Genomic DNA, 25,124 nt, shown 5'->3' with positions numbered 1-25,124 from the left:
CTCTAAAGTGGGCAATGACTGAGAAATTCCGGACCTACCTGCTTGGTTCAAAATTTGAAGTCTTCCCTGACAACAATTCCCTGAAGTACTTGCAAACAACTCCCAAGCTTGGTGCTTTAGAACAATGATGGGCAGCTCAGCTTGCTTTATTTGACTTCACTATAAATTACAGGAGTGGAAGATCAAATGTAAACACTGATGCTTTATCATGTCAACCTCATGGACCAGTACCAGACGAAACAGAAGAATCAAGAGAAGATGAACTATTACATATAGACTCCATAGTCACCATGGCAACTCCTGTACCACCTGACCTGAGTCATGCAATTGTAACAACACCCATCCCAATAGAAGTGAGACGAATGGCTGTACATGAACCAGACCTTAATCTATCCACAGTCAATCTAACATCAGATGAAAATAAAAAGTTACTGAGAGACGATACAGTAATTGCTACAACATCATTCCCCGCTCATACAAAAGAAAAGCTTATCAACATGCAAAAGGCAGACCCTACAATCAAGGAATTTATGAAGTTCTAGGAGAAAGGCACAAAACCAACCCTTGATGAGAGGAGAAGACTTTCCCACCAGTGTGTCACCCTGTTACGACAGTGGAATAGAATTACAAGAGACCAAGGTCTGGTATACAGAACTGTACAGGATCCCAAACTTGGAGAACTGAAACAACTCCTGTTACCAGCCACTCTGAGAGAAAAAGTCATTACCAACCTGCATGATGATACAGGACATCAGGGAATAGAGAGAACCCTTCAACTGATGCAAGAACGATGTTATTGGCCCAAAATGTATTCAGATGTGGAGAATTGGATCAAGAACTGTGAACGATGTACTCTCGCAAAGATGCCAAACCACAGGATTCAACCACCTATGGGAAGCCTGTTGGCAACCAAGCCACTTGAAATCTTAGCAATAGACTTTACAGTCCTTAAACCAGCAACAGATGGAAGGGAGAATGTCCTTGTTATGACAGATGTCTTCACAAAGTTCACATGTGCAGTTCCAACAAGAGATCAGAAAGCCACTACAACAGCTAAAGTCCTTGTAAAAGAATGGTTTTTTAAGTATGGAATTCCTCTCAGAATTCATTCAGAGCAAGGAAGAAACTTTGAAAGTGAAGTTATCGCTGAGCTTTGTAGACTTTATGAAATCAAGAAGACACAAACGACCCCGTACCACCGACAAGGAAATGCACAATGCAAGAGGTTCAACAGAACAATGCATGATCTGCTTAGAACTCTCTCACCAGCAAAGAAGCGTAAATGGCCAGAATACCTACCAGAGTTGTTGTATGTTTACAATGCTACACCACATTCATCTACAACATACAGTCCTCACTTTCTCATGTTTGGACGGGAAGCTTGACTTCCAATTGATTTACTCCTGGGTGAGGATGAAAAAGTTCATGAAAACCATGCTGATTGACTAACTGAACAACAGGCAAGACTGAGAGATGCATACCAAAGAGCAGGGGAGCACCTCAAGCAACAGGCTGAGAAGCAACATGAACAACACTCTGACAGAGAGTATGACATCCCAATCCAGAAAAGACAACTGGTGTACCTTAGAAATCATGTACGTGGGCGTAACAAGATTCAAGATGCTTGGGATTCTATTCTGTACAAAGTTGTCAATATCCCAAAAGACAGTCTTGTATCGGTGGATAGTCCCAGTGAAATTAAGAAAGTGCATCAAAGTAACCTGAGCATAAGCACAGTCAGTCCTAGCAAGGAACAGAATGACCATAGACCTAAACCTGTCAAACCCTTCTCAACAGATTCCAATATATTGCAACTGACCAAGAAGACAATGCAGATGAGGAATTTGTGTTAATTCTTCCTAAGGGATACACAAGCCCAACAGCAGCCACAGTCATCCCAAGTGAAAAAGAACATATAGTTCCAGTCACAAATGACCATGTTTGCCCACAGGAACAATTACCAATTGTTCAACCTAATTCAGATCCAATACCTTCAGCAGAACCAGTACCCCGAACAGAGGACCCTGAATCAGAAACTGTACCTATACCACCAAGACGAACAAAGAGGAAAACAGCTGGAAAACACAAGAATAAATTCAAACAACCAAGAACTGCAGTAACAAGCTCCATAACTATTACAGTCAATGAACTTTCGGTATATTTAGTGATAACCGCCTTATTAACATTATATGGAATATATATTTAGGTCACTAACTTTTAACTAAGTTTACATGTCGAGGACGACAGTGTTAAGCAGGGGAGTGTGTGACCAGGCTCACAATTGTGCATGACATTGCAATATTTTTTGTTATAATTTTAGAATTACATCTTCAGAAACTATTTCCCATGATAACCAAATTATCATACACACAGGATTTGCATCATAAATTTCCTTTAGAATGATCACACCTAACTTCCAAAATTTTAGAGAATTTCCTGCTATTGTTCGATTCCTTATAAATGAAGTACAGTTAGTTAGTTTAACTCAGGAGTTTAGAGTGTCAAGACCAGCACTTACAAGCTCAGAACCTCTTGGTCACAAAAAAAGTAACTCCAGTACATGTAACCTCAAGTTAGTGACCTATTTTACTGAGGATTTGGTATGTCACATTTGACCTATTATAGTCTTACAGTTCGAGTTCAAGAATAATATGGTTCATGTGTACTTATCTCAATCCAATTGTTTAGTCTTTGCTTGAATCTTTATATTAGTTGATTCGTGTTCAAAATGTGTTAAGATTGCATTCAGCTTTCAGAACATTGCATTTATCTGTATACTTGACTTAAAGTTCATTGGTGAAATCAGATATTTCACTACAGTCTTCATTGTTTAGTTCATCAGTAATGACAGATGTTGTCCTGTCACTAAATGAGATTTTGCCAGTCTTCCTAGTTTTAAGTCGAAGGAAAATATGAAATTGTGATTGAAATTAGTCTTATCTAATGTTATGTTGTTTTGAGCTATTGTTTTATCAGTATTGACTTGTTTTAAGTCATTTCATGTATAATTCAAAGAATAGCCCACCATTCAATAGTTCTATGTTTGGTTAATAGGATTAAGTCTTTTAAGTGTCACACAATGATTACTGTTCTGTCATGCAATGCTTTCAAATTGTCTTGTTAGTGCCTTGCTATTGTATGACAATCGATTGTATTTTTACTAATTGTTTAATTTCATTATTTTAAATTATTGATTTGCTATTTGTCATTTATTATTTCTTTTAGCTTGCAATCACCCTTTCTTTTTACCAGTATTATTTCTTATGTACTTTCCTGTATAAATAAATTTTATTGTGGCTATAAATCTGTCTCGTTGTTCAAATAACAAGATCAGAACCTGGCTCGGTCATAAGTATATGCAGCAAGTCTTTCTGAAAGACATGATTGACATTGATCAAATGCAATCAGTGGTACATCTAGAAGTAACTGTGTGAACAATCAAAGCCATGAAAGAAAATCCTGGTGAACATTTGGGAGAACTGCTTTCCCACAAGGAAAAAAATGATCGTAAACATAAAGGAACCAAAGTGGAAGATTTCAATCTGGCATAGAAAAATTATTGTTTCAATAGAATCAAGGACAATTTCATGACAACATCAACATTTCATAGAGGAGAGATTTCATGAAAAAGATATGCAAGTACTTAAAGATTTCAATATCACTCTCAACCCTGCCAAATTACCTAGCACAGCTAGCAGCTGGAATTTGAAATCATAGTACCGAGAATCTTTGAAGATTGATTGAGAGGTATGATGATGCATCTGAAGAAGACAGTCTAATTGATGGTGATAAGGCAAGAAATTCATTTATCTAGTTTAGGCACTTTCTTAATAGTAACAAGGACAAACCTAATAACGAACTGTCTGAAGTTTTGCACAGCCAGGTGTTTACAAAGACATATTCACTTCATTTATAACTCTTGCACAAGTTTTTCAAACAATTCCTCTCACTTCTGTGCCTTGTGAAAGAGGGTTTTCTACACAAAATCAAATTCATGGGCTCTGAGAAATAAACTGGGCAGTTGAAAGTGATTGCACACTAAAAAAAATCCAGTGAAATGAAGAAAAAAAGAAAGTAAAACTGTAGAATGTGTGTTGATATGTATGTCACAGAATCTTACTCAAACAAATTCTCAGACTACCCACCCCAATGTCTCCTTGAATACTTCATTACCTTCATCACCTGGTAGTATCCTAGATCTTGTCTTGACAAATCATGATGCACTTATTGAGGGGACCACTGTGTACCAAAATGGCTTTACCTCAGTTCACTTTCCAGTCTGTCTCAAATAATTGTCTTAGAACTGTTTATCATTACGGCAAGCTGATTTTAACAGTCTAAGGAGTGCCCTTTCATACATTCCCTGCAATTCCATCATATCATGTGATGATATGATGGCCTACCGATGGAATATATGTGATGATAGAATTTTTAACACCAATGTCAAAGCAGTCCTCCTCTATGGCTCTGAAACGTGGAGAACAACTAACCAAACGTCCCAGAAATTGCAGACCTTCGTCAATAAGTGCCTTAGGCGAATTTTAAAAATCAGTTGGACTGACAGGGTAACGAACGAGATGCTGTGGGAATTAGCAGGCGAGGAACCAATCATAACTCAGATCTCAAAGAGAAAGTGGAGATGGATAGGTCACATCCTAAGGAAACCGGCTAACAACATCACCCGGCAGGCACTACGTTGGAACCCTCAGGGCAAGAGAAAGAGGGGTCGTCCCAGGAACTCCTGGAGAAGAGGTGTAGAGTCCCAAATGAGAAACTGGGGCCACACTTGGGCCACTTTAGGAAGATTTGCCCAGGACAGAACCCGATGGAGGACGGAAGTGGTTAATGGCCTATGCTCCAACCGGAGCTAAGGGAATATATATATATGTGATGATATCGACTCAAGTACAACTAGTATTCTGGATATTGTACTTTATGGTGCAGTTGATATGCACATTCCTAAGATGAAGCTTAGATAGAAATCAAGACCACCTTGGAAAGAGAAAGAGCTTTTGAAGTAAGTAAGGAAAAGAAAGCCCTAAAGAAGGAGGGGTTGAATAGGCCAACAGATTGGTGGATTCTGAAAATTAATTTGCCTGGATTTTGGATTCAGAGCAAAATTTTAACGGATTTGCAGATCCTCAAATTGCAGCAGTTCGCAGTTTCATTGATTTTTTGGGTCTGGATTTTGGATTTTGCTTGTGAGGAAGTTTGGATTGTGGATCTGAACGATCGTCAGAAATGCTTTGTTTCTGGGTATGTGTATTTTTTTGTCACGGATGACACCCACTGCATGTCATGCATCAGGGAAATAGTAACACACTATGGCCAGCAGGACACTGTGTCATGCTGCAAGTGGGGGGTGTGGACAAAACGTGGCCTAGGCCATGGCCTACCCTGTGGCATACCCTGTGGCCTACCGGTGGTCAGATTTTTAAAAGGATAGCATTGCTGGAAACCTTTCAACGTTTTTCTGAGTACTGTCTTACCAACAACTTTCTTGTGCTGTTTTGGTGGCCACATTCCGATCAAAATCTCTTAACCTTCTGATAGAATAAGGAAATCGAGGAACAGAAGGCGGTTAAACGCAACTTTTGGGCAAACATCATCATATCAGCTCTCCTTTCAAATTAGTGCAATACTGGCCCCATCTTTGGAAAAGCAAGTAAAGTTTGCGAAATGTTTACGACGGCGATGCGTGCATGTCCCGGGTTGTTCGTTGCAAATTCAATACTCTACAGCACTTGAGGGTACTTCAAAAATTGGCCTGGCAAGTAATGTCTGCGTTTTCTTACCTGGAAATGTATGCTCTCCGATACAATGCCATTCATTACATTTTTACACCAGTAGTCCACTATATGTTACCAACTGACAGCCTGCATCATAAAGCCGCCATTTTGCATATCCTCTGCGACCACGCAATATTAGCCCCTCCCCTCCCCCTTAACCTACCGTTATGGTTGAGTGCTGTGATATTTGCAGCGTTTCGTTCCCTCGGACGTTGAAAATCGTGTTAGCGACCTCTTAGTATACCCTTTTCAGAGACAGATAATTGTACACCAGCGTATTCGTTCGACTCTTACTGATTTTATTTTTATGTTCTTAAAAATCTGACCACCGGTAGGCCATAGGGTAGGCCATAGGGTAGGCCACAGGGTAGGCCACAGGGTAGGCCACAGGGTAGGCCACAGGGTTGGCCATGGCCTAGGCCAGGTCTTGTTCACACCCCCAGTGGGACATCTCCTGTGTTTGCGCTCTTATCCATGACACTGTATCGTACTGGTTGTGATTGGCTGAATAGGAAACCTATGGTCTTTGACACTGTTATTGTCCAGTTTTCCCACAAGTTTTCACAGTATATTTGGTAAGTGATTTGGCAAGTGATCTGTGCTTGAATTCAAGCAAGCTAACTACAATTAATGCTTTCACACTCTGAAAGAACACCTTGGCTTGTCATTTACTGGATCACTGGTAGAGGTACACAAAGAAGTAAGCAAATTTCTCAAGAGGAAAGAAGAAGAATATGCATCAATTCAACATGACAAACACCAACTAAACTTCATGGACAAGGCTATCAAAGTGCACATTCAGGCGATTACATTAGTTGACCGAGAGCTTGAGTTCCTAGTAGACTCACATTCCAAGAGAATACACTGTGCACAGCTCAAGTATGACGGATATGGGGTATGTGCAATAAAATTAATGTCCAATGCATCATTGGCTATGGGCCAGGACAACTGGAATTTTGTTGTCAGCCTTTGTGTGAATAACAACAAATTGTTTGTTTCACAAAATTAAGTCATAACTCTGATAGAACTTGCCTTCTGTAAAAGCCAAGTCATTTACAAATCACAAAACACATGATGCACCATTGCACCATTTCAAAGACGAATCCTTTTGACAAATCAAGAAGCAAGTCTCTTCAAAATTGACGAGGAGGGTTCAGATAATTATTTGCTGGATCCAAATTTGAAAGAAGTTAAGACGATCCCATCTTGGAATGCAAGTTCAAGCAACCAATTGGTATTTGTGTTGAGTTTGACTCCATCGTATATTTACGTCAATCAAACTTGTTGGAAATAATCAGGACTCTTTCTAAAACAGCGAGATTTTTAAAATCTGTTGACAAGCTTTACGATGCTTTCTCTTTCTTCGAAAGGACAATCTCTTCCACCAAGAACTTTACCAGAGGCTACAGAAAAGGTCAAGGTCTGCAAGCAAATACTCGCTGAGTATGAAAAGTCAGTTTACTCTGTATGGAGATGCTCTAAGATGACACTGAATGGACCCCATGGCACAGTTTCTGCTGTAACTGTGAGGTCAGTCGATATGCTACACTGGGGATTGGAGAGAATGAAGTCACTGTTTTCCTCTCTTTCTTTTGATGCCACTATCCTCCAAAGCTGCATGACCCTTGATGTTGAACACATATACTCCACCAGCCACATCAAACATACGCTACTATCAAAAAAGAAATACTGCAAAGACCTTGGAAGTACAATAAAAGAGAGCACCAAATGGTTCTTGTCTTCGACATTGTGTTATTACACCAGTGAAAAGAGCTCCTAGCACCCTGACCCAGAACATGAAATTCCCTTAGCTACACTTCCCTCTGTTCCTGACAGCTCCCAGGAGCAAAACTCTCAGAAAAGGCAGGGTAAGAAATGCGTAATTATGCCTTAATGTATGGAACTGTCATTTGGCAAAGAACAAAGGGTCAGGAAATAACCATGGCTAGACATGGAACGATGCCAGAAATGATTTACCAGAGACAGCTTCAGATACCCAAAGACAGAGTCGACTTGGCCTTGTCTGAAGGTTTGGAGTCTTCTGAAGTTAATGAGAAGGAAGAGGAAGCTGAAAGAGGCAAGAGTGACCCCGAGAATGTGGAGGAGGTCCCTGAGTATGACTCAAGTACAGACAGCCATTAGGAAGCAGAAGATGGAAATTCAAGCATTCCTGAACTTGACAAACAGTCCACTTTCCTATCAGGAGCTGTGACATACTTAAGATGACAATTCTGGATCAACAACAGATTTCTAATGTAAAGGTAGATCTTTAATTTAGTTAGCAGTTAAAGATCCTATAAAAAGTGTCATCTGGAATGTTTTTTAAAAATTGTTTAGCTAGCACACAACAGCTCAAGGTGCATCTTTCACCTTTCCACATTTAACAATTTTTTTTAAGGATTGATGGATTTGGTAATCAAATTATAGTGGATCGGCAGATTTACATATCCCTATTCACCCCCTTCAAGAAGTGACTGAAGGTGAATGGATCTGTCAAAATGACCCGTAGATTAAAGATTTTGAGTGAAAGGAGACCAAGATTCTCATCTCTTTCAAATATGTTATGTATTTGAAGTCCCTCTGGAACAAGCTGAAGACCAATCCAAAGAAATTCTGGTCTTATCACTCGCTCAAGGGCAAGAGTTCCATATAACCCCATACATTAATTATGCATAGAGTGTGGCGAAGAAAGCTTTATATTTAGTCTTTATGAAATGAATGCATAATTAATGTATGGGGTTATATGGAACTCTTTCCCGCTCAAGTCCAAGACAAAAGACTTCCTAAGGTTATTATAAATAGAAGTACGGCAATGTCTGCAAAGGATTCCTTTGAAAAATCCTTCTTGTTTAGCAAGTTTTTTAGCATTTTTTTTTTCTACAAAAACCTCTGACTTGATGGGAGTGCATAGTGACCTGGTTAATCCTCACCAGCCGATAAAAATTTCAACATCTCATAATAAAGTGAACGATATTCTCAGTAAGCTATCAACAAAGCTTCTGGAGTTGATGGTATACTTGCAAGGACTCTTGAAGAATGCACAGAAGAGTTATCGTATCCACTGACTTTGTTATTTGACCTGTCTTTCACATTATAAATTTTTTCGCTTAGGTGGTCTGCCTTTGTACATGTGTGGGGTCTATGACTCTTTTGTAGGCCATCCAAGTGATGGTATTCTTTATTGTAATCGAATTGTAATAACTGACACAAATAAATTTGTGAACATGACTGACAGCTTAATTTGTACGCAGTCTCCACCGTAAATGTAATATTTATATTTATTTATTTGTCTTTGTCATCACATTACATAGCTTTAATTATAAGCCTGCTAAAATAAGTTGTATTTTCCACTGGCTGAGGAACGAAATAGGTGGAAAATGTTATCCCACACACCTCTGGGGCCTGGGCCCGAGGGTTTGTTTTTGAGTCACATGATCAGTATATTTTATCAGTTGCTGTTTTGCTCTCCGCCATTACTGCAGGTGAGCAGTTATTGATTGAACGTAACCACAGGCAGCCCAAGCTCTCTTTGAGAACCACACAAGGAACACAATTTGGATATCGATTTATAAGGATTTGTATTGGATTTTCTACAAGATAGCCATAGAGGTAGTTAAAAGTGAAAATATTTAACAAAAATGGCTTACCTTATTCCATACGTGTATTGCTTGCTCCTGGTGTCGTTATTTTACTGATTTCACTTGATTTAATCGGTTTTTTAAAATCCTGGTTTTAAGAGAAAACCGGGATTCAAAAAAACCGCTTAAATCAAGTGAAATCGGTAAAATAATGACGCCAGGAGCAAGCAACACACGTATGGAATAAAGTAAGCCATTTTTATTTAATATTTTCACTTTTAACTATCTCTATGGTTATCTTGTAGAAAATCCCATACAAATCCTTATAAATCGATATGCAAATTGTGTTCCTTGTGTGGTTCTCAAATACAGCTTGAGCCGCCTGTGAACGTAACAAACACATTTGTATCGCATTTGTATGGTTGGGATACTGTAGACTGCTACACCACTGATCCCATCGCGAGTGACTCGGATGATGTAAAGAAGATTAAAAAAGCAGTCAAAGAGTGCAAGTTGTTACGGGAGGAAAAACGTAAAGCAAAGTTGTTGAAGTCCAAACGGCCGATGCCAGCACAGCATGGAGTGGAGAGGCGTGTAATTTTGGAGAACCGCCATCGAGTCCAATGGCGGGAAAAGTGCCAACTGTCTCAGTTACGCGTGACTCACGTACTTGTTGTCGCTGTTTTTGCCCCAGACACTTTGCCTGTGACTGTCAGGCAGCTACCACAAACAACGGATCAGGACAATTCCATTCCTCTGGGCTCGCATCAAGTAATTAATGCGGATACAGAACAATGTTTGGACTCGATGTTGAATAATTTTCAGGACATGTGTCAATTAATGGAGTTACAGGATTTGGAACCAGTATCTTCGGTACAGATTAAAGGTAGTCTTAAGGAGAACATTGCGTTTTGGAAGAACATTAAGGCATCTGGACTAATTGGCTCCCAGGGGTGTGTGAGAAGCTATAATATTATGGCTGGAGATCTTAGCAAGCTCTAAGTGAGCTTTTAGAAGAAGATCCCCATCTAATAAAAACTGTAACTTATAGCAGATGGTTTAATTGTGAATGCAAGATATTTTGCTGCTTTGCTGATAAAATTATGATTTGAAGTTATATCTCTAACATAGAATTTAACAATGATTTTGCAGATATATTTTCATTCATCTCTTAAATTGTGTATATGATTTTGATTCTTTCAGGTCTTTGGGTAATTCATTCCACATTTTTGCTCCCCTAAACTTCAATGAAAATTTCCCATAATTAGTTCATTTTAAATCGATGAATATGTTTGAGGCTGATTGAGTATTGTGACTATAAAAGTTTTCATTTGATATAAAATAATTTCTAAAGTAACTTGGGAGCTTGTCATTAAAGAATGAGTACATAAAAAAGCCATTAAGTACATATTTAACTCATATATATTAAGAATATTTAATGATAAAAATAGTGGCCAGAATTCATCTTTGTAGTGAGTGAATGACATAATTCTAACTATCTTTTTTTGTATCATAAGTAATGGCTTGAGTCTAGTTGGATAAGTACTTGTCCAACTGACATTACAATATGTTAAATAAGGGTACACCATGGTGTAATAGATTGCCTGTAGTGTTTCTAAGGATAAGTAATGTCTTGCCTTAGCTATTATACTTGTCATTCTTGATATTTTTTTTACAACATGATTGATGTGGTGCTTCCATGTTAGCTCATCATCAATGTATAGACCTAAGAATTTTGTGGATTTTACTTGTTCGATTTCTTGATCATTCAATTTAATTTTAACACTTAGTTTACTTTTCTTGCCTTTGGATTTAACAACAATAAAATGTGTTTTCTTGATATTTAAAGTGAGTTTATTTGCAGAAAGCCAGGTTGAATTTTTTTCTAGTTCACAGTTCATGGTATCTTGAAAATAAACTAGATTGTTAATGACTGAGAAATAGATTTGTATCATCTGCAAATACAATAACTGATAGTATTTCTGAGCACCTTACAATATCATTTATGTATATTAAGGAAAAGAAGAGGCCCCAAAACAGATCCCTGAGGCACGCCACACTTTCAAATTGTCAAACTTTTTGATTTCTGTGACTTGAATTTAACTATATGTTTTCTGGGCAAGAGTACCATATAACCCCATACATTAATTATGCATTCAGTCTTTGTTCAATGAAAACAATAGCGATAACAATAGAACTCCGCAGAGACTAGTAGTCTTTGTTTTTCAAAATTTAGATTTTTTTCTAAGTCTTTTTTGAAACAGGGTAAATTCGGCGCGTTTTGGCTTTGCAAAATGAGAAATTTAAGGCATTTTCAAGAGGTTTTTAAGTTTGAAATATAATTTAATGTTCAGTTTGGCTTTGAAAGCGTAAAATTGGCCGGAAAATAACGTTAAGTCTACGATCAGGCTTTGAAGTTTGTCAATGAAGTTTGACGATGCAAAGTTTAAATAAATGTTGTGTCTTACCTGTTCTTGTGGTTTTGGTTGATTCTCTCATTATCCTTTCGTGTCCTAGTGATGAAAATTGTTCATGAGGGCCAGTGCATACAGCGATGCAAAGAAACCTTTGTATCTAGTCTTTCTGGACCTCATAAAGTTGGGCGATATGTTCGATAATGTTTCCAAAGGGATCGTTTCTGTAGTGCTGACGCCACATATATTCTTGTAGGTAGCCAAAAGTCCTTTGGATGTTCCTGTTTGGGGCAAACCTCGCTTGATTCCCCACCATGTATTTTCGATGCCCTGTGTGTGCGCACCGGTGTCTGGGTCAACGAAGTTTAGGCTGTGGTTTACTGTGAGATGATCATAGCCCTCGTCATTTAGGCAATTGTAAGCTCTCCATAAGTCGCTCATCACGCGTGTCCTGGGCAATATTTGAGCGCGTATGATGGGCAAAAGTGTATCTTTGTCCCTACGCTCTACCGGAACAAGGAAGCAAGCATTGGTTTGTCGGCAAATTCCACCGAATACCCACTTTCCTTCGATGGCACGACCTCGGTGATACTTCATCTTGCCAAACTTGGACTCATCAATCTCTACAGGTTTACCATGTCCACCAATAGGCCCCGCATGATGATTCAAGATTCTGTTGGCACAAACCTCTCGGCAATAGTTATACCAATCTACCACCGTTTCTTTTGACGTAGTTTCGTCGTCAAGTGAGGTCTCGTGCACTGCTTGAGCATTTGTAAATTTGTGCGCCCAGGCATAGGTTAGGGCTAACACTTTTTCGATTGAGACTCTGCTACCAGAAAACCATGAATTCCGGCGCATTGAAGCCATTCCATCGCAACCCTTTTTTGAACATCGCCACTCATACCCATCTCGCGATGAAGCACATCGCGTCCAGCTAAGTTCATTGCTGCACCCAGCTCGAGGACATTTTACTGACGTCGCAAGCAGGTTGTGATCCTTACACCACTGTATGCACCGGTCGTGATCTGATAATTTCCGAGAAAGTCGAATAAAATTCATTCTCTCCATCTTCGAGTTGTTGTTGTTCTTTCTATCTTCTTCTTTCGTTGATTTTATTAGAAAGAGGTATGAATAAATTTTGTTTTCTATGTGGTATTTGGCCAATTGTAGAGAAGAAATGCATTCTTTAGTGCAAAGGGGACCTTTGGTGCATTATATCAATGCACATATTGTTATGAAAATTTTTTTACTGAAAGGCAAAAGAAAAAGTAGCTTTTGAAGAGGAACTCCTAACTGGTTTGCGTAGCATAGTGATAAGGCTATGGTTTGATAATGGTCTGATAATAACGCGTTGTCTGAGGAGCGATGGTTCAAGGCTCAGCAGAACTGCCAAGAAGATAAAAAGGAAAGAAAAGAGAAAAAAAAAAAGAGGAGAAGTCATTGGGAACAAATGGGAGAAGGAAGAAGAACGTGAGAAAGGAATGGAGACGAAAAAGCTGCTTTCAATCAATTTCTCTTTTATTGAAGCAGTAAGTACTTATTAGTAATGTATATATGCTAAACCCATGGGAATAAGTCATTGTCTTAAAAACAATGGGGTGCATACATAATTAATAAGTAAAGAGTGCATTTAAGAACTCGCTGTGAACTCATGTTGGATTTGCACAATTGCAAGAAGTGATTTATCAACAACATAAGCATCACAATTTATACCCACAGCGTACAGCCGGGATCGAAAACTGTAGTTGGCCGACACTGGTTACCGACAGCCGATCACAGGAGCTATTGTTCACTTTTACCAGAAAAACGACGCCTCGAAGCAACAGTATAGGAAATCACCCATGCAAATGATTCAAAATCCGTTTTCTACCATATGGCGACGTGACCTGTAGCCTGAGTGCCAGGCCTTCCTAAGGGGCTAGGGGAGGAGAGGAGAGAAAGGAGGTTTCTTCCTTTCGCTGTCTCCCTTTCTCGCTTCTCTCTTACCCCTTTCCCCCAGAAACGCTCCCAGAAACGCCTGATACTCAGGCTACGTGACCTGAGGCAGAGCAGAATGCGCGAGTTTGGCAGCTGGATAACTCAGCAAAATTGGCAGTCTGTTTATGATAAGTCACTTGTCATTGGCAAACTCTCTATATTCACCAACATCCTGTCTGCGGCTGTAGATACATATCTACCCTTCCGTAAGATAAAAGTGTGCTCGTCTGATAAACCCTGGATTACCACCAAAATCAAGTCTCTAACCCGTAATCGCCAGAAGGCTCTCCATACCAACGGTAAGGATTCTGAGGTTTACAAAGCCTATAGGAATGCTGTGTAGATTAATTGCTCTATCGCCAAGAAGACTTTTTATACCTGCAAAGTAGCTGCCTTAAGATCTTCGAATGTTAAGCGTTGATGGAGCTAAATCAATAAATTGAATGACAAATGGGGGAGTTCCTCCCCCTGGCTGCTACAAATGTTGGACGAACAGATGTCAAATGAGGTTCTGCTTGCCGAGCGTTTCAATCAGTTCCTCGGCAACCTCACTCTGGACTTCTCTCCCTTGGACCCTCCCAGTCCTGGCATGGTTTACGATGTCCCTTTTGAGTTCCTAATTGATGAACGTACAGCATATCACGCCCTTAGGCGGGTTAAGGCTAATAGCCGGTCACCCGCCCTGACCCTACCCCCCAACAGGGTATGGTCTGAATTCACCCTCGAGCTGGCTCTGGTTGTCTGTGACATTTATAATTACAAGTCCAAAGGAAAGATCTCTATATTGTCAGTTCCCTGATCGTTGTTATAGCGACGCACTACATCTTGCTGACCTTGAACTTCCTGGCGATAGGCGGCAACAACCTTGCGTGAATTTTGCCAATTCCTGTCATGTGTCAGGAACACTTAGTAGTCTCTTTCGGGTTCCGCTGGTTTACTACCACGGTTATAATTTACGCTCAGGCTCACAATCGCATCAGGCCTCTACTGGCAAATGCAAAAGATTTAATGATTTTGTAACTATCAAATTTCCAAATTTATGTCGCGACCGCCCCCTGTAATTCAGTTGTTACTGCAATAGGGTCGAATAAACGATTGATTGATCGACTGATTGATTTCCGCGGCAAAACCTAGCGCATGCGCATACTCTATGAAGCACTCGCTAGCTTCGCACTAGACAATGAACGGTAACTACTTGGTGTAGGACCTCACATAGTGGTACGTCACGAGGTGGTCTGGGAGTAGAGGTCTGGCACCTAGCCTTACTTAGCAATCCATAGCCATACTTATAAAGGGGGTAAGTTGCTAAAGAAACTGAGGTGCTGCGTCGGTGGGGGTAACAAGGTAATTTGGTAATATCAACTAAGTTGAAATTGTAAAATGGCCACCGTAAAGAGTTAAAAAGGTGACGTTTCGAGCATTAGCCCTTCGTCAGAGCGAAGGGCTAACGCTCGAAACGTCAGCTTTTTAACTCTTTACGGTAGGCCTTTATAGATTATGCTAGTAAAAGTAGCATATTATGCTAGCGGCATTGCTTTTTTTGGAAAAATTACGCTAAAAAATTATGTTCTTTTTTCCAAATTATGCCCCTTTTTTAAAACTATGCTCTTTAAAAAAATTGCAAATAAGTCTAAAAAATACATTTTTAAATTAGAAGCCGTTGGTCTACATGAAAGAAACGCAACAAATCCGCAATGAAATTCAAATAAACATTTGGTTCATGTTAACCCGGGCTCAAACCGTTCCAGACGCCGCTCAATGATTCACAGTGAACTACAAATCCTACTACTTGAACTCAAACTTAAACATCGAATGACGTCACTAAGTGCTTGGGAGTAGAGAAGAACAATGATCAAATTGTAGCATCAAATATGATCCGATAATTATCAAAATATGCGAATTATGCTAGCATGCTACTTGGCAGAAATTATGCCAGTTTGCTCAAATTATGCCAAAAATTATGCTAGCATAATCTATAAAGGCCTACTTTACGGTGGCCAATTTACAATTTCAACTAAGTTGATATTACCACGTAGCCATATTTAGCCGTTCTTTAGCGTCCATAGCCATACGTAGCCGCACTTAACCCTCCATAGCTATATACTTAGCCGTACTTAAGCATCCCAAGCCATCCTTAGCCGTACTTAAGTATACCTAGCCATCTTCAGCTGTACTTAGGCATTCCTAGCCATACTTAGCCGTACTTCAGCATCCCGAGCCATCCTTGGCCGTACTTAAGTATCACTAGCCATCCTTAGCTGTACGTAGGCACCCCTAGCCATACTTAGCCGTACTTGAGAACGCCAAGCCGTACTTAGCCGTACTTAAGCATCCCTAGCCATCCTAAGCTGTACTTAGGCACCCCTAACCATACTTAGCCGTACTTGAGTATGCCAAGCCATACTTAGCCGTACTTCAGCAACCCTAGCCATCCTTAGCTGTACATAGGCACCCCTAGCCATACTTAGCCGTACTTCAGCATCCCTAACCGTACTTAGCCGTACTTAAGCATCCCAAGCCATCCTTAGCTCTACTTAAGTATCCTTAGCCATCCTTATCCGTACTTAAGAATCCGCAGCCGTACTTAGCCGTACTTAAGCATCCCAAGCCATCCTTAGCCCTATTCAAGCATCCCCAGCCATCCTTAGCCCTACTTAAGCATCCCAAGCCATCCTTAGCCCTACTTAAGCATCCCAAGCCACCCTTAGCCCTACTTAAGTATCCCTAGCCATCCGTAGCTGTACTTAAGCACCCCTAGCTATCCCTAGCCGTACGTAGCCGTACTTAGGCATCCCCAGTCATCCTTAACCGTTGTTAAGCATCCCGAGCCATCCTTGGCCGTTGTAGAGTTGTCATTTAAGGGTTCCAACGATAAGTACTCTTGTCCCTTTCACACACAGGATGAAATAACTAAATTAAGTTTCCTTAAAGGTAACTTAAAGGTTAACATTAGAAGTATTTAAGTCATCTTTAGGTGACATACGAAAGTTCTGAAATGTATCTTTAATTGAACTTTCCGAAGTCAATTAAAGTGTCCTTATGAACCATTTAGTTAACACTTTAAGGTCACATGAAAGCAAACCTAAATAACCATTTCATGAACACTTTAAGATCACATGAAAGCAAACCTAAATAACCATTTAATTGAATTTAGGAATCCTCTTAATTCTTGTAAAGTCAACTTTAGTCAACCAAAACTTCCACTTGTAAATGCATCTTAAAGGTTTCTTCAATCTTTTGTTTCCCTTTAAGTACTGCTTAAAGTTACAGGTTTTGTTGTAATTCATCTTTAGTTGTACTTTCTGATTCTCTTAAATTTCAAGTTTTGTTAACATTCATCATTAAGTGACCTTTAAGCGCCTCTAAAGGCTGCAGGTTTCACTTTCAACTGACTTTTGATTTGCTTAATCACACCCTCATTTATATCCCAATAACTTATGATATTTTGGGCAACCTTACAATTGATAGAAAAAGAAGCATCACACATTCAAGTAATAACAAAGTGTTTGAAATTGCAGTGATGAAATAGTTTCGTTCAAAACTCATTTGTTCCCCTGAGATAACATAAACCTACAATGAAGCTGAGGATATCCCAGTCGAGCCCCATACATAATTAAAAAAAGAGATGTCCAAATGTTTGAATTACTGATTGACATACTTTATTAAAATTGTTTCACTTTTGTCAATGTATAATATAATCTTCGTCAAGCAGGTAATAGAATATTTACCACTATAAAAGTATGACAAATACACAAATTATATAACTAGCTGTAGTAACAAACTACACAAAAAGATATTGATTCACAAATTGTACTCTCAAATCCAGCTACTAAGAAATGTGATTTGAAATGATACTTGTCTAACAATAAAAAATATAAGTTCAACCTATCAATCTAAAATTCAGAAAAATTTTCTTAATCGACTTAAATTTGCAATAACTCTCAGTTATTTGCTACATTATTACAACTGTAATACTTATTAAATATGATCATATACCTTAATTTCTTTTAGTAAACAAGTAATAGAAAACAGTTCTCTTACTCTAAAATGCAGCTGAAACTTTGATATACAAAAATGATGTGTACATCTATATATAAAAAAGTATCTCATGTGGAGGAAATTTATTAACATTGAAGAATTCACGATCACTTACTTTAGATGAGACCATAATTATTCAATGAAAAAGAAGCCTCATGCAGGCATGCAAAATAACCTCATTCTAGACTTGGCTTGATATTTTGTACATTTTCGATTTCATTGATTAGTAAAACAATTTTCTCACTGTATTATTGCCCACTCTGGAAAATTTTCAGTGGGTGGGCATCTCAGAAAAGGTTGCCCATAAACCCTGGACGGATTCTCTCTTTAGCTCTTGAAGTGAGCTTTTTCTTATAAGCCTTGTCAAGTTTCTTTTCAATTTTTTTCATTCTCCTACTTTCCCACTGAAGGTGATGCACAGAGTATTTTGTTACTTTTGAGGTATTTCCATTGTCATACTCGTAGCAGCTTTCCTCACTGCTCATTGCCTCCATGACAAGAACCTCTGCTGCTCTCCCCTTTTCATGCTGGTTGGCCCAGTTGACCAGCTCCAGGGCTGTAGTTTGTCTCATTAACTTCTAAAAAAAATAAAAAAATTAAACAGGCATGAGAAGGGTGTTATAGGACTTCAAATGAAAAATATGATCCAAATCACTAATTTCTCTTGATATATATATATGTGTGTACCCATTGTAAGAATGGAATTCTTAAGCATGTTATAATATAGGGTCTCTTTGTCCTTTTTTTTTTTTCCATCAAATGGTGCATACAAACTATCATTTATCTCACATCACATTTTAATATTTTTCAAATTTATTTTACAAAGATTTTCTTGGGAGGCTCTAGATACAGACCAGAATACCTCACTTATTTAACAATTTCTCTAATAAGAACATAGTCCCTTAGATGTGTCTATATTCAAAGCCATCCAATTTTGAAGTGCCAAAATAAAGACATTCAATGGGAAATAGCTTCCCTCCCATTGATCAAGTGTACTTGAGGGTGTACTCAGTCTGGTAACATTGAACATCTGTCGGACCCCATCGTTTGTGAACAGCAGGGTATATGAAAAGTAAAATGTTCAAAATAGTATCCTAGCCAATAAATACCTCTCTTTGGCGACCACTCTTCCAGGTTTTTTGTTTATGAGCCTCATAGTGGTTACCACTCTTCAGTTTCTGTGTTTTCACACATATTTGAAATATATTTGTAAAGCAGCTGTTTAAAGAAATGATTATGAAAATGCCATGAGAAGCTGATTGTAAAAAGATTCCCACATAAATTAATGACAATGTTCAAATTTATAATAATTTATGGCAGGCCACCTTAGAATATCTGCCAAGTTAGTATGTCCTTAGTGATTCATTGCTAAGGTGTAAAGTATGCTTTTTTGAGGATCCACACTGAAGTGTCTCAGATCTAGAGACAAGAAATAAACCCAAAAATTTCAGTTTGCAACATATTTAAATTTCTGTAACATTTGGGAAAGTTAATATGTAAGTTAGGAAAAACTATAAAATGCACCCCCCCCCCCCGTCCTAAATTTGACCATGTAATGAAGGTGCTCATTAGAGGTTTCAGGGTATCTAACTGTATTACTGAATGCTAGTTTTATGATGACATTTATGTTGAGGGGAAAGTGGTAAAAGACACGAATTGATCGTAGAGACTAAAAGCAGGGGTATCATTAAGGGCTGGACAATAGACAAATTGACCAACTTTGAGCAAAATTTTGCCGGGATGTTTTCAAGCCAAGGCCTTCAATAAAACTCAAGTTGTTATAAAGGAGATATGCATCAATATGCTTGAGTGCAAAATCCTTATGCTCACCCACAAAATGTAATGACACCCCAATAAAAGTGAAATGCATGTGCTATGATTATTGGTAGCTACCTTCTATGACTTCTTTTGTCCAAGGACACTTTTCAGGTCCTCCTTGTTGATGTATTGCCTGCTCTATTGTCCGCTCAAAAAGGATCTTGTTGCTGTCAGAATTTATTCTAAGACAAAAACAAATACAATTAAGCCTGGTATTCTGTAGTAACAATATTAACACTAAGACAAAAGTACAGTCAAACCTCGATTATCCGGACCTGTTGGGACTTAGGTAATCAGTCAGGATAATCGAAAATATGAATATTAATGAGACAATAATGTAAACAAAAGAGATGAAGATAAAAATCTGCTTCGATGACTCTCCGAGTGCTCGATCTTTTGAAAGCGGAGGAGGCAATGTTTTAAACGCACTTTTCCTGAATTTAGACATAATCTCTGAATTTTTTTACCTCATAAAGTTTGGAAGATCAAAGCTCATTAATAATCATGAAAAAAACGGGACCAGAGAAAAAGTCCGGATAATCGAAAAGTCCGGATAATCGAGGTTCGACTGTAACCACCATAAGGTGTTCACATAACATCTCAATATTTCAAGCAGCAGCTTAGACTCGGATTTCCTCGCTCAATCAAGATAAAGTAAAATATCTCTGAATCTAAAAACATATTACTCACTCTTCGTCAAGATAGAAACCACTAAAGTCATCTTTTTTCAAAAGGAGTTTGTACATTCTCCTCACAGTTCTCTAAAAGAATGAAAAAAAATTCAACAATCGGTTTGTCAAGTATGTCCTATTTCTACTCTCACGCTTTTTAAAAACCCTGGTTGTTTGAAGGCTAGATGATGTAGAGCAATCGACACAAGCACAATTAAAAATTAACCTTACCCATCTATGTGAATAAAACAGGCAAGGTCAAAAGGGTCCAAGAGAAAAAATGATTAAATGAATTTTCATACTAGATAATTCTCGTTGAAACAAAAGGGAGGAAAAAAACTTTTCTGGTAGACCTGTTTATGGTAAAGGATTATCAAGTAAATGTAACCACATCTAATCATGTCAAATGATTACCGCCGAAATAATTAAGTTAATTATGCATATAATTCGCGCGCCAAACATCTACTCAACATAAAAGAAAATCTTCCACGAAACAGAACTGATTCAAGCAAATTATGAACACATATCACATTATTCATGCTTATCAGTTATGTTTTTTTACTCACTCGACAAGCCGGTGGAACTACTACCGTCGTTCGCCTTTGTCTTCTGTTTTGGCGCCGACGGACGTTGGCTGCATTATTATCAACAGTTTGAAGACGGCCCTCGATCCGCTGAAGCGCTTCAGAGTTTTCTTTGTTGCTGCGCTCTTGCTGCTGCCGAAGCTTTACATTTTCGCTCGCCAGAGCGTGATTGCTCCGGATCAACTCCTCCAGCAGCACAATGCAATCGTCGGACACTTTATTCCTTTTTTCGCCGCTGGAACCACATCATGGTTTTGATCGTGCAATCGTCTTTCCGCCATATTCTTTTCTTACTTGCTTTAACTACGAATTAACGGTAAAATAACCACACTACAAGTGCTTCTCTCGGATGCTTTGTGATGCTTTGTTAACAAAGTAGTCAAACGGAATATTGAGGTTCAAAAAAGCGCGCGAATTAATATTTCTAAAACCAAACAACGACCTCCTGTTGACATATTGCCTCGTTGTGATGTTTATCGTACTGTGCCTAGCTAACGCTGGCCAGTACAAATGAAGACTCGAGTGTAATTGGAAGCAAGGAAACAGAAAGGCGGGAAAACACGAACTACACGTTCGAACTCTACTTGTTCAAGTAAACAGCTTCATACCGATACCAAAGTTTCAAAAGGGTTAGTTAAAAATATATCTGAAAATCTAGCCGTGTGTAGGTCAAGGATATCTTGTAACACAGGAAATTTACGTGTGATGCACGATCCTCGCAGTAGATAGCGCTAATTTAAGCAATAGCGAAAATCACACCTGAAAAAATGAGGCCTGTACGGGACTCGAACCACTGACCTCTGCGATACTAGTGCAGCGCTCTACCAATTGAGCTAACAAGCCAACTGGGAGCAGGCCGTTAAGTCGATTCGTAATAAACCCGTGAAAGTGATAAATCAGATACAATGAAATATATGAAGTTTATATATTTTGAACTGCGGTATTAGATACGTATGATGCACGATCCTCGCAGTAGATAGCGCTATTAGCTTAAATATTTGAAGCTGTTCACTGTTTCTTAGGTTCTGTATTTTTTTTTTTTCAGGGAGTGAGGAATCTGCTCTTTTCCTGCCAAGACTTTTTCCCACAAGGGCACTGAAAGCTTTCTCGATGGCACATCATAGGTTGGCAGATGATGAGATGGCACATCTTGTCAGTCAGTGCTTTTGTTGTACTGCCAATGTGTATGTAAAATTGTCACCCTGTATGAATTGAAGCTTTGGACGAAGTCAACAGATTAATATGTATTTCTGTAAAATCAATACTGTCTGTCAGCTTCATAGGGAGATTTCCACAAATAACATTGTTTGTATATATGAAACAAAATTTACACTGATCCATGAAAATAAAAATTTCACAATACATATACAAAAAAAAAAAAAAAGAAAGAAAAAGACCAACTACAGAGAATAACCAAAAGTGCTAACCTCATTATAGTAATGCTTGATACAGACAGTTATTTTTTGTTGCCTTTATAGAGTGCTGGAAACACAAACTATTACGTATTCATTTTTATTGTTTGAATTATTTCTCTGAAATTCCCATTTATTGTGACAGTAACATGGGTGTAGAAAGCTTTCTCAATGGCATTTTGTAAGTTGGCAGGTGAAAAAGTGGCACATCTTGTAAATCAGTGCTTTCAAGTGACAGAAGTCTTTCTTTTACCCATTCTTTAATTGCATACCAATGCTTTTGATTAATAAAGCTATTTATTCAGTTTAATTGTAAATGACAGTTTCTTAGGATTTATTGTGACTTGACTTTTGGAGACATGAGCTATAGAACACATTATTTATATTGTAGACAATTTGTTCGGCCGAAGTCAAAATAATTTGTTAGTTTTGTGCAATATATGTTCGCAGTGTTTATGAAAATAAAATGTTATGTCTGTGGTAGGCAGAGGCCTGCCACTTTTGTTTGTCCGATTAGTTGTTTTAGTAAGGGTGGATTACATGAGCCGAGTTCACTGTTTGCTAGGATGGCATTATGTGGGCAGGCCAGCCTGACTCATGTAATCAGCCTCTAAGTGGATGATTGGCAGGCCTGTGGCCTGAATTATTATTTCCCTTGGATTTCTAGCAAAGGTAAATAGATCAATCACATTTAATTCCAGTTTCATTTACATTAAATTTTATTCTGAATACAGTTGAACCCAGTAAATGGGCCACCCTCAGGGAACTGGCAAATGGCCACTAAATAAGGGTTTTTATTTCTTTTTTTGTTAGATCCCAATGCAAATTTATAGCAAATGAACAGCTTTGCTCAATGAGCAAGGTAAATGTAAAGCAAATGTCAAATTTACGTCACACTTGCATGGAATTTTGTCAGGAACAAATACTTGAGTTTAGCTTCAGTTTATAGCTATTGCAAATTTAGTTCAAGCACACTTCTTTTTCAGCTTGAGGATAGTGTTTCAGAAGAAGACATTTCATTCCCAGCAGACAAGATGGATCACAGAAAGCTAATGGTATCATCTATAGGATAGTGAAAGAAAAACCATTGCAATCTGTGTCCCTTGCGAGGATTCGAACCTCCTGCAGTCAGCCTAGAGAAGGTGATCCCAGCTGTGAGGAGAGTTTCGTGCGCTCCTCTCAGTGCTTGTCTATTTTCGCGTCTCGAGGAAAGGTGCAGTGCAGATTGCCCATACTTTGTTCTTACCCTCTGGTACCTCGGCAATGATGTATCCGTATCGTTTTTATTTTTATGTTTTATGATTTTTTTATTTTCATTGATTGATACGAGCACTGAGCCGTTAAATAGGTCTCAAACCCGGAGGCTAGACAAGTCAGTTCTCGGCTGTAACCACCAGAGGACTGTGTCTGTGTTCAAGCGGGGATTTACTTTTCTCCGGCACCCTTGACATTCAAAGTCAAAGGAATACAAAAAGACTAAAGCCAGGTTGGAGAGTATCTGCTTTTTAACTGAACAACATTAAAAAATTATGGCATTTGCAGAACAGAATGGTGACTGTAGCTTAACTTGAGAGGGGCCACGAGAACTAATTGTTTATATCATATCAGTCAAAAATCAATTATCTCAGAAAAATTGCGCATCACCTTATCAGCTGGAAGACAAAAAAAAGTAAGAGCTGGGTCAATATTCATAAGGAACATCTGCTCTATCAGCTGGGCAGAGGAAGAAATTTGTGTGGACCTTTGTGATGATTCAAACCTCAATTTATTTAACATCGCTACCAAACGTTCTTATAGCAGAGCAGAAAGACAAACTTCTGAGTGGACGCATGTGAGGATTCAAACCTCAGGCTTTTTAATCAATATTCCTGGAAAGGAGAAAGATTGTAAGCCTTACATTTAATACGGAGAAAGAAATAAGCCACACGACAAAAGAAAACAAAGGCAAATAATATGAACCAGAAACATTACAAACTTGCCGCAATAGTCTACGAAGGTACTTTCTCAATGGGGCGTCCATGCCCACAGCCAGTAGACAACTCCGACCTCAAAAAATCTTCAGGGACTGAGTGCGAGGAAGTTTCAATGTTAATCGTCTCAAGCAACGTTCAATAGCGGTTATGTTCTCATGTAATAATTAAAGACGTAAAGATATATGTAGGTATGTATCAATACATACACATGACTTTTTTTATATTCAAATTAACTAACCTTCATAGTCAGATGAACTTGAAATTTCGTGAAATCACGGGAATTTGAAGTCGCCACGAAAGTATCTGTTAATTTCTTTCCGTTACCTTTCCGCTTATGCCTTTCGAAAGTTGAACGTGATTCGAAGCCATTAAAGCGCGCGCAGAAAACATTTCCTGACTTGTCATCGCACTCCATGCGCTCTTTAAAGGAGATGCAAAAATGAAACGGTCGCTTTCAATAAGATGTTTCGACCCCAGAAAGAATTGTGAGCTCACGTTGCTGCACGTAAAACAAAATTTGCTCTTCTGGCTCATCAGTGCAAGTGTTGGCTGATTTGTGATGAATTTTCTGTTGACAGTTCAGATTACAATGAGACTATCTTTAATGCATGAATTAAAGATGTCAGAACAGCTATACTCATTTAAATCTCACCTTAAAGTCAACTTAAATGTATTTTAATGAAACACCCTCTTTTGTGCCAAAAAAGAAACCACTTAAAGGATACTGAAAGATTTGCGCTACTAAAGTTAAACTTATGTTCAATTAAAGATTCATTAAAGGTTAGAGTTAGCTTTCGGATATTTCATTTGACAATTAAAGACGATTAAAGCTTTACTCAACCTTTAAGACTGCTTTAGATTTTGCCT

The 25,124-nt window shown here is 38.5% G+C and overlaps 1 protein-coding gene, 2 long non-coding RNA genes and 2 pseudogenes across 7 annotated transcripts in view; 2 read left to right on the top strand and 3 right to left on the bottom strand.

Moving 5' to 3' along the window:
• LOC148735171 (uncharacterized) overlaps window positions 1–5,929 on the bottom strand; it is a 29,135-nt gene extending 23,206 nt beyond the window's left edge. Inside the window, exon 1 of one of the 2 annotated variants that reach the window (XR_015998469.1) lies at window positions 5,796–5,929. Coding sequence is in view for 1 of the 2 variants with exons in the window: in XM_088752318.1 (XP_088608444.1) it covers window positions 5,796–5,831 (36 nt within the window). In the remaining variant the exon portion in view is untranslated. The remainder of the gene's footprint in view (window positions 1–5,795) is intronic. The other variant, XM_088752318.1, reaches the window with a different exon arrangement.
• Window positions 5,930–5,974: 45 nt separating this feature from the next.
• Window positions 5,975–9,017, top strand: LOC148735170 (uncharacterized). Of its 3 annotated transcripts, XR_015998472.1 has the most exons (3): window positions 6,115–6,364; window positions 6,440–6,684; window positions 7,160–9,017. It is a non-coding gene; the product is annotated as an uncharacterized LOC148735170 (long non-coding RNA). The 3 variants fall into 3 exon arrangements; XR_015998471.1 differs by having other exon boundaries at window positions 5,975–6,684; XR_015998470.1 differs by having other exon boundaries at window positions 5,978–6,684.
• A 2,442-nt stretch (window positions 9,018–11,459) lies between these two features.
• On the bottom strand, window positions 11,460–13,191 carry LOC148735169 (uncharacterized; annotated as a pseudogene).
• Window positions 13,192–17,397: 4,206 nt separating this feature from the next.
• LOC148735168 (uncharacterized) lies at window positions 17,398–21,153 on the bottom strand (annotated as a pseudogene). The gene is made up of 5 exons (XR_015998924.1): window positions 20,855–21,153; window positions 20,308–20,378; window positions 19,693–19,799; window positions 18,909–19,017; window positions 17,398–18,377 (listed from the first exon to the last, which is right to left on the bottom strand). The product of XR_015998924.1 is annotated as an uncharacterized LOC148735168 (transcript).
• Window positions 21,154–21,363: 210 nt separating this feature from the next.
• Window positions 21,364–22,792, top strand: LOC148735167 (uncharacterized). Its single transcript, XR_015998925.1, has 2 exons — window positions 21,364–21,501; window positions 21,918–22,792. It is a non-coding gene; the product is annotated as an uncharacterized LOC148735167 (long non-coding RNA).
• The last annotated feature ends 2,332 nt before the right edge of the window (window positions 22,793–25,124 follow it).

This window comes from Stylophora pistillata, chromosome 3, assembly GCF_964205215.1.
Source record: "Stylophora pistillata chromosome 3, jaStyPist1.2, whole genome shotgun sequence".
Classification (NCBI taxonomy): Eukaryota; Metazoa; Cnidaria; class Anthozoa; order Scleractinia; family Pocilloporidae; genus Stylophora; species Stylophora pistillata.
Note: the sequence above shows the minus strand (reverse complement) of the source record. Positions and strands in the feature narration are given on the sequence as shown.